General features: G+C 51.1%; 1 protein-coding gene across 2 annotated transcripts in view; it reads left to right on the top strand.

The window, feature by feature from the left end:
* The window catches only part of NLRC5 (NLR family CARD domain containing 5), a 113,057-nt gene that overhangs the window by 47,905 nt on the left and 48,744 nt on the right, over positions 1-16,408 (top strand). For both annotated transcript variants that reach the window (XM_082607421.1, XM_082607422.1), the window contains exons 3-13: positions 2,523-2,830; positions 3,653-3,712; positions 7,708-7,776; positions 8,959-10,633; positions 11,777-11,860; positions 12,006-12,089; positions 13,122-13,205; positions 13,328-13,417; positions 14,040-14,099; positions 15,555-15,620; positions 16,115-16,198. In XM_082607421.1, coding sequence (XP_082463547.1) covers positions 2,523-2,830; positions 3,653-3,712; positions 7,708-7,776; positions 8,959-10,633; positions 11,777-11,860; positions 12,006-12,089; positions 13,122-13,205; positions 13,328-13,417; positions 14,040-14,099; positions 15,555-15,620; positions 16,115-16,198 — 2,664 coding nt within the window. The remainder of the gene's footprint in view (positions 1-2,522; positions 2,831-3,652; positions 3,713-7,707; positions 7,777-8,958; positions 10,634-11,776; positions 11,861-12,005; positions 12,090-13,121; positions 13,206-13,327; positions 13,418-14,039; positions 14,100-15,554; positions 15,621-16,114; positions 16,199-16,408) is intronic.

The following is a 16,408-nucleotide window of genomic DNA, read 5'->3' as shown; positions in this document are numbered from 1 at the left end:
AGAGAGTATCTGTGAACAGCCCTAATTCCGTGAACAGAGAATTAGTTAGAGAGCTGGGACAGGCACACCCATCTCCTAACTCTGGGGCTGAGGCTCTTTCTACTATAAACCTCTGTCTCCAAGGCTATTTCCCACAGACTTCCACAGTGACCAATAATAATATAATGTGCCTTTTCTTCCAGGGATGATTATTTTTAAAGAACTTAAGGTCTTACCCCCAGGGGATGGAGCACTCATGGTGGGAACAATGGGATCATGTTAGACTGGCTAGAGGGGAAATTCGAATTTGAAGGACTTTCCCAGAAATTATACCATCCAGGCCCTCCTCACTTCTGCCTGGCACCTTGCTGCCCTGGATGATTTCTTTATGGGCCACATGATTTTGGACATTATAGCCCAGAAAAGTAGCTGTGCCCTAGGCCATGTTCACATCCTTGTGCCAAGGTCACACAAAGGGCAGGGATTAGCCCTTGTCTGGTGCCACCTAGGGATCGCAAGCCTTGGAAATTTACTGGCCTGAGAGGTAAGAAATCTCAGTTCTGAGCCTGGCTCTGCCATGGACTTGTATGATGACCTTGGGCGTGTCCTTTACCCTTCCTTGGCTTAGTCTTTCCATCTCTTCAGTGGGGATGGTGATCCCTGCCCATGCCATAGATGTGAGCATGTTTCATGAATTCTAAAGCCCTGTGCCTGAGCAAGGAGTTGTTGCTATTAGTTTAGTTGGGGAAGGGTGACCAGAGGGGCTGGGGACATGTGCCCAGTAGGCCTCTGCCGAGGGTCAAGGGAGAAGCTGGGGTCTGAACCCCAGGACACATGGTCTTTGCCCCAGCCTCTGGGGGTTGGTATGGCTGGCCCCTGGGCAGGCCTCCTACCTTTTTCAGAGTTAGAAGTGGAGTCTCTGGAGTTGTGATAATTAGATGAGACACATAAAGCATGTAAAACAGTGCCTAACACATAGTAAGTGCTTTCTGAGTGTTTGTCTCTATTATTAAGGAAATAGTACCAGAAAGTACATTTGGAAATGTTATAGTATATTCCACTGTATTATGGATAACCAGTTAGTTAATCTCCCACTGTTGAATATTTAGGTTGCTTCCAATTTTTTCTTTTTTTTTTTTTTTTTTTGCGGTACGCGGGCCTCTCACTGTTGTGGCCTCTCCCGTCGCGGAGCACAGGCTCCGGACGCGCAGGCTCAGCGGCCATGGCTCACGGGCCCAGCCGCTCCGCGGCATGTGGGATCTTCCCGGACCGGGGCACGAACCCGTGTCCCCCGCATCGGCAGGCGGACTCTCAACCACTGCGCCACCAGGGAAGCCCCCAATTTTTAACTATTAAAAATAATCCTGGCGCAGTGGTTGAGAGTCCGCCTGCCGATGCGGGGGACACGGGTTCGTGCCCCGGTCCGGGAAGATCCCACATGCCGCGGAGCGGCTGGGCCCGTGAGCCATGGCCGCTGAGCCTGCGCGTCCGGAGCCTGTGCTCCGCGACGGGAGAGGCCACAACAGTGAGAGGCCCGCGTACCGCAAAAAAAAAAAAAAAAAAAAATCCTGCAGTGCACAGCTTTGTAACTAAAAATTCTGTGTACCTCCATGATTGTTTCCTAAGGCTAGAATGTTAGAAATGGAATTGCTGAATCAAAGGGCCTACAGACTTTTTAGGCTTTCACTACATGTGTCCCTTGCCTTATATTAGTACTCCTACCAGCAGGTTGTTTGAGAGTTCCCGTTTAGAAGGGGAGAATTTGCTTAGAGAGAGAGAGGAGACGGTCTGTATTAGCTAGGATTATATTTCACTGTGAATAGCAGAAAGGCCCAAGCAACAGGGGTTTACACAGAATAGAAATGTATTTCCTTGTCATGTAATAGAAATTCAAAGTCAGAGAGTCCAGGGCAGGAAAGCTTTACCCTCCATCTTCCTCAGTACTGGCTTCTACCTCATAATCCAACGTGGCTGCCCAAGTTTCAGTCATCACATCGGCATTCCAGCCAACAGGAAGAAGCAAAGAATGATATACAATATTTCCGCCTACATCCCACTGGCCCAAATTTAATTACATGGATACATCTAACTGCAAGGGAGGCTGAGAAATATGGTCTATTCCAGATGACCACGGAATATTCAGGGGTTCTAGTACTAAGGAAGAAGGGAAGAACAGATTTTGGGGGACAGCTAGTTGTCTCTGCCGTGAGCTTAGCTCACACAGAGAGCAGCACAAATGGGTCCATGGAAACAAGAATGAGTAAAGCATCGTCAGGGCATTATCCATGGGGAATGAACTAGACCATTCCAGAGCCAATACATAGGCACAGATTAATTTTGTAAAAGATGCAGAAGAAGGAGATTAATTTCTGGGACCGAGCTCTGGGCAATGGCATTGAGACTCCACGGAGTGGCCACTTCTTTGTCTTCTGTGTCTGTCTCTTCTCTTCCCCTCAGATGTAGGGGGTGGTTTGTGACTGCCCCTCTTGGCTTCCCCCAAGCTGAGTTGTCCCCCAGCTCACCTGCCTACCTGGTCCCCGCAGGGCTGGGCTGCACATGGACCCCATCAGCCTCCAGCTGGGCACCGAGAACCTGTGCGGATGTCTCGTGAGGCTGCTCAGCAAAGACCCAGAATGGCTGAGCGCCAAGGTGAAGTTCTTCCTCCCCAACATGGACCTGGGCTCCGAGGACCAGTCCCCAGACCCCACACAGAGGATAATCCAACAACTCAGCAAACTGCACACCCAGGGTCAGAGCACCTGGCAGGAGTTCATCCACTGCGTGTGCATGGAGCTGGACGTACCACTGGACCTGGAGGTGCCGTTGCTGAGCACTTGGGGCCACGGAGACGGTAAGAGCGGCCGTGAGCAGTGCAACGCCGCCAGCTAGCCCCGGGGTGTGGGGAGCCAGAGAGGCTCAGGTGGGGCCGGGACCTGTCTGGCTCAGAGACAGCATGGCCAAACCAGGAGCAAAATTCCATGTTTCTGCGCACCTCCCGGAGCAAATGCGCTAACACCACCAAATCCGCTGGGGACCTGGAGGACTCCTCCTTCCACATTGTACCACCCTAGTTGCCCAGAAAGGCAGGATGCACAGAGAGAAAGGACCAGGTGACTTCTTCCTGCCAGGAAATTCCAAATAGCCTGTAACACCCAAGAGGTTTCTTTTAGCAATGCAGTCAGAAAGTCATAGAGAGAGCCCTCTGACTACTGCTTCTGCGCAGGCTGATTGAACTCTGTTCTGTCCAGCGAATATTTCTTGGGCTCTTTCTATTTACACAGCACCGTGGGGAAGCACAGAACACTGAGGGGTGACGGTGTTCTTGGAGAGAAAGTGAGAACTTACTCAAGAACTCTACAAGGCAGAGTGCAGGGCAGGCGGGGAGGCACAGTGTACACACACACGTACGTGCATGCGCACAAGCAGGCATAAACGCGTGTGCGTGCACACGCATACCTGTATGTGCACAAACCTTTAGATATGCACACGTGTCTGCCCCCAGCTGCCTTCAAGGCTCACCACCAACTGTGCCCTCCACAGGTCGCTGAGTGTAGATTTCTCCTTGCTGGGAACCCCCCCTAAGGGATGAGCCCCGAGCCAGACATGGGGCCAGAGCTGGTCCCAGGGCATCCTAGCACATGCCCGTAGCATATTATCTCCTCCCCTCTTCCAGGCTTCCCCAGGCAGCCGGAAGTTGGCGAGGAAAGCCGAGCAGACTCTCAGCTCCACCCTGGTAAGGCCCGGGGCTGGGGAGTGGGAGTGGGGGTGAGCATGCGAAGTCCTCACCTCAAACCCAGAGCAGGCTGGTGGTGGCTGGTCACAGCCGTTTCCCATAAGCCAGCCTCCTCATCCTTGGACCCATCTGCACGCTTCCCAGGTCCCTCACCACGACTCCCAGCCTCACCTGCACCCCCTCTCTGCCCCTCAAGGCTTTGGCCTGTCCTGATACATGTTCCCAGGGGTCTAACCTGGAGCCTCCTGGGAGAGTCTGAAGTTGTCAGCCCTTGACCACTGCCAGAATCCCCTCCCTAGTTTCACTAGGGGAAGCCCATTCTCACTTCCCTGTCCCCAAGCCTCAGGGCCTCGTGCTCCAGCCGCACAGACTCAGGCCCCTCACCATTCAGACACCCGCAGGCCTGACACTAACCACACCCAGGGAGCCTCTGACTGGTATTCTGATGGAGCGCAGTGAGGTCAGCGATCAGATGGTCCGCCTCACTGATTCATAGGCCACACTCTATTCAGAATCTTTCTTTCATTTTTCTTTTTACTGTGGTAAATTACATGGAATATTACCATCGTGACTACTTTTGAATGTACAGTTCAGTGTATTAAATACACTCACATCGTCGTGCCACCACCACCATCCATCTCCATAATTCTTTTCATCTTGTAAAGCAAACTCTACCCATTAAACAATAACTCTCCATTCATCCCTCCCCCAGCCCCTGGTAACCACCATTTACTTTCTCTCTATATGGCTTTAACTACTCTAAGTACGTTGTATAAGTGGAATCATACAATATTTGTCCTTTTTGACGAGCTTATTTCGCTTAGCATAATGTCCTCAAGGTTCATCCATGTTGTAGCAGGTGTCAGAATTTCCTTCCTTTTTAAGGCTAATATCCCACTGTATGTGTAAATCACATTTTGCTTATCCGTTCATCCTTCGGTGGACTCTTGGGTTGTTTCCATATTTTAGCTATTGTGAATAATGCTTCTATGAATATGGGTAAACAGATATCTCTTCAAGACCCTGCTTCAATTCTTTTGAGTATATATCCAGGACCCAGGGTCATATGGCAACTCTATTTTTAATTTTTTGAGACACCTCCACAGTGTTTTCCACAGAAGCTTCACCATTTTACATTCCTACCAACAGTGCACAAGGGTTCCAGTTTCTCCACATCCTTACCAACACTTTTTGTTTTCTGTTTTTTTGATAGTTGCCATCCTAATGGGTGTGAGATGGCATCTCATTGTAGTTTTGATTCGCATTTCCCTAATGATTAGTGATTTTTAAAAAATATTTATGTATTTATGTTGCACTGGGTCTTAGTTGTGGTATGCGGGATCTTTAGTTGCAGCGTGCAGGGTCTTTAGTTGTGATGTGTGGACTCTTAGTTGTGGCATGCGGGACATAGTTCCCCAACCAGGGATCGAACCCGGGCCCCCTGCATTGGGAGTATGGAGTCTTACCCACTGGCCCACCAGGGAAGTCCCAATGATTAGTGATGTTGAGCACCTTTTCATGTGCTTATTGGCCGTTCATATATCTTTTTTGGAGAAATGTCTGTTCACGTCCTTTGCCCATTTTGAATTGACCTCTTTGGTTTTTTGTTGTTGAGTTTTAGGAGTTCTGTCTATATTATGGATATTAATCCCCTATCAGATATATGTTTTGCAAATGTTTTCTCCTATTCTGTGGGTTGCCTTTTTACTTTGTGGGTAGGGTGTTTTGATGTATGATTTAAAAAATTTTTATGAAGTCCAGTTTTTCTATTTATTCTTTTGATGTCTGTGCCTTCGGTGTCATCTCCAAGAAATCATTGCCAGTCCCGGTGTCGTACACTTTCATCTCATGTTTGCTTCTAAGAGTTTTATTGTTTTAGGTCTTACATTTAGGCCCTTGATCCACTTGGAGTTAGGTTTTGTATTTGGTGTTAGGTAAGAGTCCAACTTTATTCCTTTGCATGTGGATATCCGGTTTTCCCAGCACCATTTGTTTAAAAGACTGTCCTTTCCCCCACTGAATGGTCTTGGCACCCTTGTCAAAAATCACTTGACCATATATGTGAGGGTTTATTTCTGGGCTGTCTATTCTATTCCATTGGTCTTTATGTCTGTCTTTATGCCCATACCACACTGTTTTTGATTACTGTAGCTTTGTAGTAAGTTTTGAAATCAGGAAGTGTGAATCCTCCAGTTTTTTTCCTTTTCGGGATTGTTTTGACCATTTGGGGTCCCTTGAGATTCCACATGAATTTTAGAATGGGCTTCTCTATTTCTGCAAAAAAAAAAAAAAAAGGCATTGGGATTGTAATAGAGATTGCATTGAATCTATAGGTCACTTTGGGTAATATTGAAATTTTCAACATTATTAAGTCTTCCAATCCACGAACATATGTTTCATTTATTTATGTCTTCTTTAATTTCTTTCAACAACATTCTGTAGTTTTCATTGTACAAATCTTTCACGTCCTTGGTTAAGTTAATTCCTAAGTATTTTGTTCTTTTTGATACTACTGTAGATGGAATTATTTTGGTCATTTTCTTTTCAGATTGTTCATTGTTCATGTATAGAAATGTAACTGAGTTTTGTGTGTTGACTTTATATCCTGCTACTTTGCTGAATTCATTTATTAGTTCTAATAGCTTTTTTGTGGTTGTCTTTGGGGTTTTCTGCATATAAGATCTGATCATCTGCAAACAGAGATAAGTTTACTTCTTTTTTCCAATTTGGATGCCTTTTATTTCTTTTTCTGGCATAATTGCTCTGACTAGAACTGCCAGTTCTATGTTGAGTTGAAGTGGTGAATGCAGGCATCCTTGCCTTGTTCCTGATCTTAGAGGAAAAGCTTTCCGTCTTTGACCATTAAGTATGATGTTTGCTGTGGTTTCAGAACCTTTATTTCTATAGAAATATTGACTTTTTACTTATAGCTGTGCATGGCTATAACAGAAAACATCCATCCCGTAACCCTAGCTCCCCAATAAACCAAGACTGTTTGATACCTGCTCCCTCTGTCCCTTATCACTGAGCTGGAATACTTGTCACCTGGCTGTGACCAGCCCTGGTTGATATTTAGCTAGTGAGTCCGTTATTAGTAAAAGACTCATTAAAATATTGAAATACAAGGGAATTCCTTGGTGGTCCAGTGATTAGGACTCAGTGCTGTCACTGCCGAGGGCCCAGGTCCAATCCCTGGCTGGGGAACTAAGATCCTGCAAGCCGCTCAGCACAGCCAAATATATCTTACACTGATTCCAGCCCCTCTTCGGGACCCCTGGGTTTCCCTGCAGACCAGCATCTAAAAATTTAACACGTGGCAGGGCAAGGGGCCTGCTCCAGCGGCCGTTCTGATTGCTCACCAGTGCCTGGCTGTAGGAGTGTCCTGCTTTACTTCCTAAAATCCTTCCATAGCCCTCTGTCTTTCTTCCTCCCGTCCTTTCTGTCTCCCCTTCCTTCTTGTTCTCCTTCTTCCTTTCTTCCTTTCCCAACCTCTTCAGAAAGGTATTAAAGCGACTCTTGAAAATCCATGCAACCAGACAAGAACTCATGAAACTAGTAAGAGAAGTGAGGAAATTTGGAAGATGTGAAATAAGGGGGATAAAACACACTGGTACAGGAGGGAGGGCACAGGCCTGACCAAGCCTCATGGAAGCTCCACTTTTCCAACCAGCAGTGCCCTCGACAGAGCTGGGTGCTTTCCAAGCCATTTAGTGCTTGAGGCTGTTGGCTGCGGGTCCTGCTTCCTGCATTCTGGGCTGGGAGACCCCCAGGCCCAGAGCCTCCAGCCCTCTCACTTGGGCCTGGAACCCCTCTGCAAACAGGAACTGATGCTGATGCAGCCTTTGCCTGCTGCCTGCCTTCACTCAGTCCCTGAGTGTGGATATACTTGTCTGGCTGCTGCCTGTCTGTGGAATGGAGCTCCCTGAAGGTGCTGGCTACCCCCTCAACCCAGGCGCCCAGACCTCACCCCTTACTCCTTCCTTCATGCTTTCCAGGCCTCAAGCGGCCTCATCAGAGCTGTGGGTCCTCACCTCGCCCAAAGCAGTGCAAGAAGCAGCAGCAAGGTGGGTACCAAGGTGGGGAGGGACCCGAACACTGGATTGGATTGCCTTGGGGCAAGGACACAGATCCTGGACTCTGTCCCCTGATAACAGGCTTCCAGTCACGGGCCCCCTGACTCTTGTCTTCCAAGCTCCCAGGAGGGAAGAAGAGGAGGTCCTGGGTGGGCAGAGCAGAGAGCTAGGTCTGGCAAGGAAGCACCTTGCCCAGTGGGCCACAGCGGGGCTTCTCCAGAGATGGCTCAGCTGAAGGAGTTCAAGGCATCCCAGCAGGTCGCAGCTTCACCATCCAGGCTTTTCCGGGGACACTCCCATGTCCTCAGGCTTGAGGGAGCTCCAGGGATGTGACCAGCGTGACCTCAGAACTGGGCTCCCATTGGCCAGTTTAGGGCTGAGCTGGATAGCAAGGCAGAAGCGTTGGGGCCCCCTGGGAAGACATGGGGGCTGCTGTGGACCGGTCAGGCCGGGACAGAAACTTCTGTAATTCTCCACCAGTTGTCCCACCAGCTGGGAAACCCAGCCCCATGGGTCATAGCCAGAGGATTCACAGCTGGTCACAGGATTCATATCTGTATAAAATAGGACACTATGTCAGGTGCCCCCCCCAGCAGGGGTATCCAGTGTCCCCCAACAGTGGCCCTGGGCCCTCCCCTGGGCCACCCAAGATCTCCCAAATGACCCAATTAAAGTCAACACCCGGCAATATAAGTATTGACTATTGACCAGCTTCCGCAGTTCTGATTGTTCAGTGCCTGGGCCCACAGGGTGCTAGTGCTTATCATGGGCGTCACACAACTGAAACACTGTGGGGATGGGGGCCGCGGACAGGTTACTTCGATATCACAGTAAAAGCTTGTTCCAATAAGGTATTGCAGAGGAAGTGCCCCCTTTCCCCTCCCCCATCTCACTGAAAACTTTACACCACTTACATTGTTGCAAAACAAATAGAGCCGCCGTGGTCCACACTTCCCCATTCCTACCTCCCTGTGTAAATGGCTGCCAGAGCCTGTGCTTCTGTAGAGCCAATTAATTCTAGGAATTTGGGGGGCACAAGAGCACCTGTGTGCTCTTGCCACCCCCCACCCCCCTACGTACATGGCCAAGGGTACAGGCTCCCAACAACCTGATACTGTGGTGAGTGGCGCGGGGAGGCCCCCCACTCTCATGCAATCTCCCTGTCCCCTACAGAGCTGGCCAAGAGGTACCTGCAGCTGCTTAGGACTTCTGCCCGGCAGCGCTATGCCGACAGAACCCCCAGGCCAGGGCAGCCGCTTGCCTTCCCCCAAGCCTACATCCCTCCAATCTTGCAATGGAGCCGGGCCTCAGCACCCTTCGACACTCAGGAGGGGGCCATTACAGGGGACCCCAAGGCAGAAGATGGCACCGACGTGAACATTCGGGACCTCTTCAATACCAAGGCCAACAGGGGCCCAAGAGTGACGGTGCTTCTGGGGAAGGCGGGCATGGGCAAGACCACGCTGGCCCACTGGCTCTGCCAGAAGTGGGCTGATGGTCAGCTGGACCGCTTCCAGGCCCTGTTCCTTTTCGAATTCCGCCAGCTCAATGTGATCACAGGTTTCTTGACGCTACCCCAGCTCCTTTTTGATCTGTACCTGAGGCCTGAGGCTGGCCCCGAGGCCGTCTTCCAGTACCTGGAGGAGAATGCTAATGGAATCCTGCTGATCTTTGATGGGCTGGACGAGGTCTTCCACCCCTGCTCCAGCAAGGAGACTGCAGGCCCTGAGGACCCAGCATCAGCCCTCACCCTCTTCTCCCGCCTCTGCCATGGGACCCTCCTGCCTGGCTGCTGGGTAATGGCCACCTCCCGTCCAGGGAAGCTGCCCGCCTGCCTGCCCACCGCGGCGGCCACGGTCCACATGTGGGGCTTTGACGGACCACGGGTGGAGGAGTACGTGAGCCACTTCTTCAGCGACCAGCCATCCCAGGAGGCAGCCCTAGCAGAGCTGCGGGCAAACAGACATCTCTGGAGCATGTGTGCCGTGCCCGCTCTGTGCCGGGTCGCCTGCCTCTGCCTCTACCATCTGCTCCCGGGCAGCTCTCCAGGCCAGTCTGCGGCCCTCCTGCCCACCATGACCCAGAACTACGTGCAGATGGTGCTGACCCTCAGCCCCCGAGGGTTCCTGCCTGCCGAGTCCCTGCTGGGTCTCGGGGAGGTGGCCCTGCGGGGCCTGGAGACAGGGAAGGTCATCTTCTCTGCAGGTGACATCCCTCCACCCGTGGTGGCCTTCGGGGCTGCCCTCGGCCTGATGACCTCCTTCTGTGTGTGCACGGGGCCTGGGCACCAGGAGACAGGCTATGCCTTCACCCACCTCAGCCTGCAGGAGTTTTTTGCTGCCCTGCACCTGATGGCCAGCCCCCAGGTGGACAAAGATACACTCTCCCAACATGTCACCCTCACATCTCGCTGGGTGCAGCGAACCAAAGCTAGACTGGGCCTCTTAGACCACCTTCCCACCTTTCTGGCGGGCCTGGCATCCTGTGCCTGCCGCCCCTTTCTCAGCCTCCTGGCACAGCGGGACGAGGCCTGGGTGGGTACCAAGCAGGCAGCAGTGGTACAAGCACTGAGGAAGTTGGCCACCCGCAGGCTCACGGGACCAAAGGTTGTAGAGCTGTGTCACTGTGTGGGTGAGACACAGGTGCCTGAGCTAGCTGGCTTCACAGCCCAGAGCCTCCCCCATCAAATGCCCTTCCACAACTTCCTGCTGACCTACGCCGACCTGGCTGCCCTGACCAACATCCTAGGGCACAGGGATGCCCCCATCCACCTGGATTTTGAGGGCTGCCCCCTGGAGCCCCGCTGCCCTGAAGCCCTGGCAGGCTGTGGGCAGGTAGAGAATCTCAGGTGAGACTAAGGGCAGGGGAGCTCTGGGGAGGACCTGGGAACATCCCTGGGAGAGAACTGGACTTTTGGGAGAGCGGAGGCCAGCCAGTCTCGGCAGAACCCTGCTGAGGAAAACTGAGGAAGAATCTTGACTATCAGAACAGATAGGTCCTTCTTTACTGCCCCTTAGCCTGCGACACAGTGAGGAAGCTCCTTGCCCCTCCAGGAACTCTGGGGTCCAGTTAGATCTCCTCTACTTATGGTTTCTGGATTCAGTCTTTCCCTCTTTTTCTCTCAGTCATGGGCTGGAGCATCTGATCCAGGCTGTGCTGTTAGACTCTCTTTGCTTTGGATAGGGTATTTAACCTCTCAGCCTGAGTTTCTTTATCCCTAAAATGAATCAGTAATAATACCTACTTCATAGGGTTGTTGGGAGAATGAGATGAAATAATGCATGAAAAACACTTCGTGGCACAGTTCCTGGCACAGAGTAAAGGCTCGATATGTGTAGTAGCTAGAGAAAAGTTTAGGCTGCAATAACAGAGAATCCCTCCCCCCCATATACAGTGGATTAAATAATGTGGTTGTTTTTGTTTTTGTTTTTTTTCACTCTTATGGAAGACTCAGAGGTAAGTGGTCCAGGTCAGTGGGATGGCTCAGCTCCACATGGCCATGAAGAGACCCAGGTCCCTTCCACGGTTGCAGCATCATCTCCTTGGGCATCTTGATCTGCAGGGTCAAAGCTGGGTCACAGACACATCTGTGCTCTGGCTTGGGGGAAAGTAAAGAGAGAACACGGATTAGACATGCCCAATGGGTTAAAGCTCAGTCCTGGAAATAGAGCACATCCTTTCCACGCACGTTCCACTGGTGACAACATATTCAGAGTCGTATGGTCACACTGAGCTGCAGGGGAGGCTGGGGAACACCACCTCTGGCCGGGAAACCATGTTCCCAGTTATAGCTACAGCGGAGAATGGATTTTGGTAGACGCTTAGCAGTATCTGCCGTAATATGTGTTTGTCACTACCACAACGTTACAGCAACAACGACTGCCATTGCCATTACTGGATTAAATCCCATCTCTCAGAGGAGGGAATGGACGATGAGCTCTAAGCCCTGCCCGCCATTGATCTTCTGCCGCTTTGCCTCTTCCCGTGGCAGCTTTAAGAGCAGGAAGTGTGGGGACGCCTTTGCCGAAGCCCTCTCCAGGTGCTTGCCAACAATGGGGAGCCTGAAGAAGCTGGGGTGAGTCAGGGCTGGGGACCAAGATGGATCCTCAGCCGGCGACGCTTGGAACTCTCCTCCCGCCCCTCAACCCTACAGAGGGCAGATTCCTGGTCGGTCCCCTTTCCCATCCCCATTCTTCCCACTATCTTTGCTTACCCTGTAGGTTAGCAGGAAGTAAGATCACTGCTCAAGGCATCAGCCACCTGCTACAGGCTTTGCCCCTCTGTCCACAGCTGGAAGAGATCAGGTGAGTGAGCTCCAGGAGGGCTCGCTGGCTGAGGGGAGGATTCACTGTCCAGGTCCCAGGGCCCCCCTTGAGCCTGGACTGGGTCCTGTATATTCCATTAGGGTCTGGCCACTACTTTTTCAGTGAGACCCATAGAGGAGAGGCATCAGTCCAAGAACTGGGTGGGACTGGATCCAGACACAAGGCTCCCAGAGACCCCAGAGAAGTGCTCATATTTTGGGACATCTTGAAGGAGCTTGAGTTTTGAGGGTCCCTCCCTTCTTTCTGTGACCCTGAGAGAAGGGATGGCGTTGTGTAGGCAGGTGCTGTGTGGGTACACATAAAGGCATGAAACACACACATACACCCACATTCATGCACATATGTGCGCACACACTTGCACTTGCCTGCTCACTTAAGCATATGCCACACATACATGCACATGTGCAGCACACACATGCCTGCACATGTTCACTGTTTCTGATCCTTTGTCCTGACCAGGTGATTACACACAGAGGCACCCTTATACTCTTCAGCTGTTTTGTCCATCTAGCTAGGAACCCAGGCAGGGCTGTTTGCGGACCCCATTTGACAGGTGGGGAATGTGAGGTCAGAAAGGAAAGTGCTTGGCCTAGGGCTTCGGGTGAATCAGGACCAGAGATGAGGCTGCAAGCAGCTTCCCCTGCATCCCAGTCTGCTCATCACCTGGGAACCAAGAGGCCCTGCTGAACTCAGGCCTCAGGCCCATCCCAGACAGAGCCTAGAGAGCAGGGTGCTGGCTCCCCTCATCCCACCTCAGGAGGCTTTCACAGTCCATCATCTGGATCCCTTGGGCCACCAGGCAGAAACTCTCCCAGAGGGACTGAACTGGGATGGAAGTGAGGCCAGCAGAGGGCCTTTCCTCCTAGCTGGGCCTGCTGGATACCACAAACTTCTCGTAGGCCCCTATCTTAAGTCTCCTGCATGAAGATAGCCACGCCTGTCGCCTGCCACCTGTGGCTCCCAAGTTTCTCACCCCCAGGGCTGAGGGACTGGGCCTCGGTCTCCCCACAGTTTTCGGGACAACCAGCTCAAGGACTGGGAGGTGCTCAGCATTGTGGAGGTACTGCCTTGCCTGCCGCGGCTCCGGAAGCTTGAGTAAGCCGTCTTTCCACCACCCCTGCCTGAGTGACCTCCCCCTCCTCCCTTGGAGAGCAGAGAGAGTCTGGGGTGGATGGGATGGGGGATTCACTCCTGACACCTTTGCCACAATCATGCAGCCTGAGCCTCAACAATGTCTCCGTGTCAACCCTCCTCTCCTTGACAAATGTGGCAGTCACATGCCCCACCGTCAGGATGCTGCAGGTCAGGTGAGCAGGAGGAATGGGGTCCTGGCCTTCAGGGTCTTGAGAAAAGGGGAGGAGAAAGTGGGGATGGGAAAAGGAGGAGGCCACTGGTCTGCAAGACCTACGTGTGCATGCATGAGTCTGTTTTACTCACATCAGTATCTCCAGAGCCCAGCTCAGGCCTGGCACCTCGTACTCAATAAATAGTTAATGAGTGGAAAGATAAATGGATAGACGGATGGATGGGTGGTTGAGGGAATGAATCAACAAATCTAGGAACAATAGGCAGAGTGGAGGGAATCCTGAGTCCCGTGTCACTCTCCGTGGTGCTGAACTAGCCAGCTGGGGTCACGGGATAGATGAAGTGTCATGCCTCTTAATCCCAGCACTGTGGCTCCTATAGAAACTCTCAGCATTCCGAACTTTTATAATTTTTCCAGCAAAAATTGTTTTCCTGACTTTTTAAAACACTCAGGATTTGTCTAGCAACGACATAGTCACAATTTTACATGTCTGCTATGGAGCACTTTTGCCAGTTCTGTTGTTTCTCTGTCTATAACAAAATCAGCTCTCTCTGGATGTTTGGGGCAGCTCAGGGTGGTAGGGCTGGTGTACTGGTTTCACGGCTAAGTGTCTGACCCTGCAGGAAGGCGGACCTCATCTTCCTTCTCTCCCCACCCACAGAGACGGCTACAGAGCTACAACGGTAAGAAGCTAGGGATGGGGTGGGTTTGGGCTCATTCTGAGAAGCAATCTGGGATTAGGTAGTTGTGGGGAAAAGTGGCAAAAAGAGCTTAGGAAGAGCTGGAATATGGGGATTTTTCTTGCTACTGCTCCCCTGGGAAATGACTTATTTCTCAGAGTTGGCTAAGGACTTAGCTTCCTCTAGTGTCTCTGGACCACATCGAGCTCCTGTGATGAGCGGGCATCATCAGAAGTCTCAGAGTGAATCAGACCCTTAGGGAGGACATGAAGATATGGTGAGACTGGCGATACTATGCAGGGAAAACTCTTCGAATTAAAAAAGGAGGAAGGCAATTATGGTACCAACACCTTAGACTTGTTCTGAGAATTAACTGAATTAGCACACTTAAAGTGCCCAGAGCACTGCCGGCAACCAGTTGCCATTCAAGCGCTAGCTGTTCCAGCTGTGCATGGATTCCAGCTTGGCCAGTCCTTACTGGGCAGAAATAGGGAAGTTGCCTTCCCATTAAAGAACTTTCTGTGTTTCCCTCACACGCCTCCTTGTGAGACTCAGAGACACATGAAGTTGTATGGCCTCATGCAAGTCCTTTCCCTGCTCTGAGCCTCAATTTCCTCACCCATACAGGGATCTTTTTACCCTCTGACTGCATAGAGCTATGATGCCCGGTACGGTAGCTACTAGCCCATGTGGCTATTTAATTTTATATTAATTAAAATTAAATAAAATGATCAGTTCATCAGCCACTTTAGCCACATTTCAAGTGCTCAATGGCCACAGGTGGTTAGTGGATGGAACAAATAGAAAACATTTCCATCATCACAGAGAGTTCTTTTGGACAGCACTGATCTAGAAGTCTATGAAAATCCATAAGGTTCCAGCACCCCTACAGACCCCAGTCCTCCCCTAGCCCAGTTGGAGAGAACACTTGGCGGTGCCTTGGCTTCCCAAAGCCTGCACCCACATGCAGTCCATGCTCCTGGCCTTCTGAATCACAGATGGTACATCTACAAATGGAGACTATGGCATCTTAGACAATAGCAGCTTCTTTTCGTTAAGCTTGCACTTTGCTAAGCTTGCCTATGCTGGGCACTTGACCATACATCGTCTCATTCAGTCCTTCGATCACTCTGTGTATTGGATGTATGTGTTGGATGTTGTCATCCCACTTTAGAAAAGAGAAAACTGGGGCTCAGATGGGTGAAGTGACTTACCCAAGGCCATACAGCTATATATGGCAGAGCCAGAATTTGAATAAAGGTCCCAATTGACCTTAAACCTTTTTCCCTGCTGCTTTGCTGAATAGCACCTTTAGTACCTTCAGGCAACCATCTTTGTTATTCATTCACTGTGGGTCATGCTATAGGGTTTTCAGTTCCTAGAAACCAAGGGAAGAGGTTTGGTCCATCAGGCCCTGGACTCCTGAGCCCAGGCCAGTGTTGGATTTGTTCTTGCCAGAGACCCAGACCTACAGGGAAATGCCAACCAGAGGAAAGAGGCTCAGAGGAGAAGCCTGACACTCAGGTACCTCAGTGGGATGGGATCCATTGCTTTGAGGGGAGGGATATGATACAGGGGGAGGGTCCCTTCCCAGAGGAGGCGTGGCAGGGGCAGGGAGGATAAAAGGAAAAGCAGATGTGGAGCCGGGCAAGGACATGAGTAACCCATCCCGGCCTGAACAGGGAGCACTCGTCATAACAATAATGGCTGTAATGTAATGGGCCCTTGCTTTGTGCTTGGCACTGTAGTACTTTATATCCATTACCTCACTGTGATTCTTTTGAAAACCCTGCAAAGTATACATTATCAGTCCCATTTGATAGAGGAGAAAACTGAGTCTCAGATAGGTTAGGTGCCTTATCCCAGGTCACCCAGCTACTGAAAAACAAGGCCAAGATTAGACCCAGGTCTGCCGGCCTCCTGGCTGCTGCAGCTCCTTCCTGGTAGCTGCACTCAGAGCTTCAGGAGGCACAGCATAGCTTCTTACCTTGAGCTTCTCGGCCCTACCCCTGCCACAGCCTCCAGGAGTGTCAGCTCGGGGTCCATGATGTGGAAGTGCTCATAGCCCAGCTCCGGGAAGGTCCACACCTGGATGAAGTGGAGTGAGTATGATGGGGAGCGCGGGACAGGAGACAGAAAGGGAGGGCAGGGCAGCATAGGCAAGGCCTCAGCTTTGGGTGGACGGTGTGGGGAAGGGCATGCTGCTTCATTAAGAATTTGGGGGAATCAGATCATCCTAACAGCTACCATGACTTAGCACCCGTCCTGTCCCAGGTGGTTTTACATACATCCTCTCATTTAATCCTTATATC

This window comes from Mesoplodon mirus (assembly GCF_964341445.2).
Source record: "Mesoplodon mirus genome assembly, chromosome: 19".
Lineage (NCBI taxonomy): Eukaryota > Metazoa > Chordata > Mammalia > Artiodactyla > Ziphiidae > Mesoplodon > Mesoplodon mirus.
This window is presented reverse-complemented; position numbering and strand designations above follow the sequence as displayed.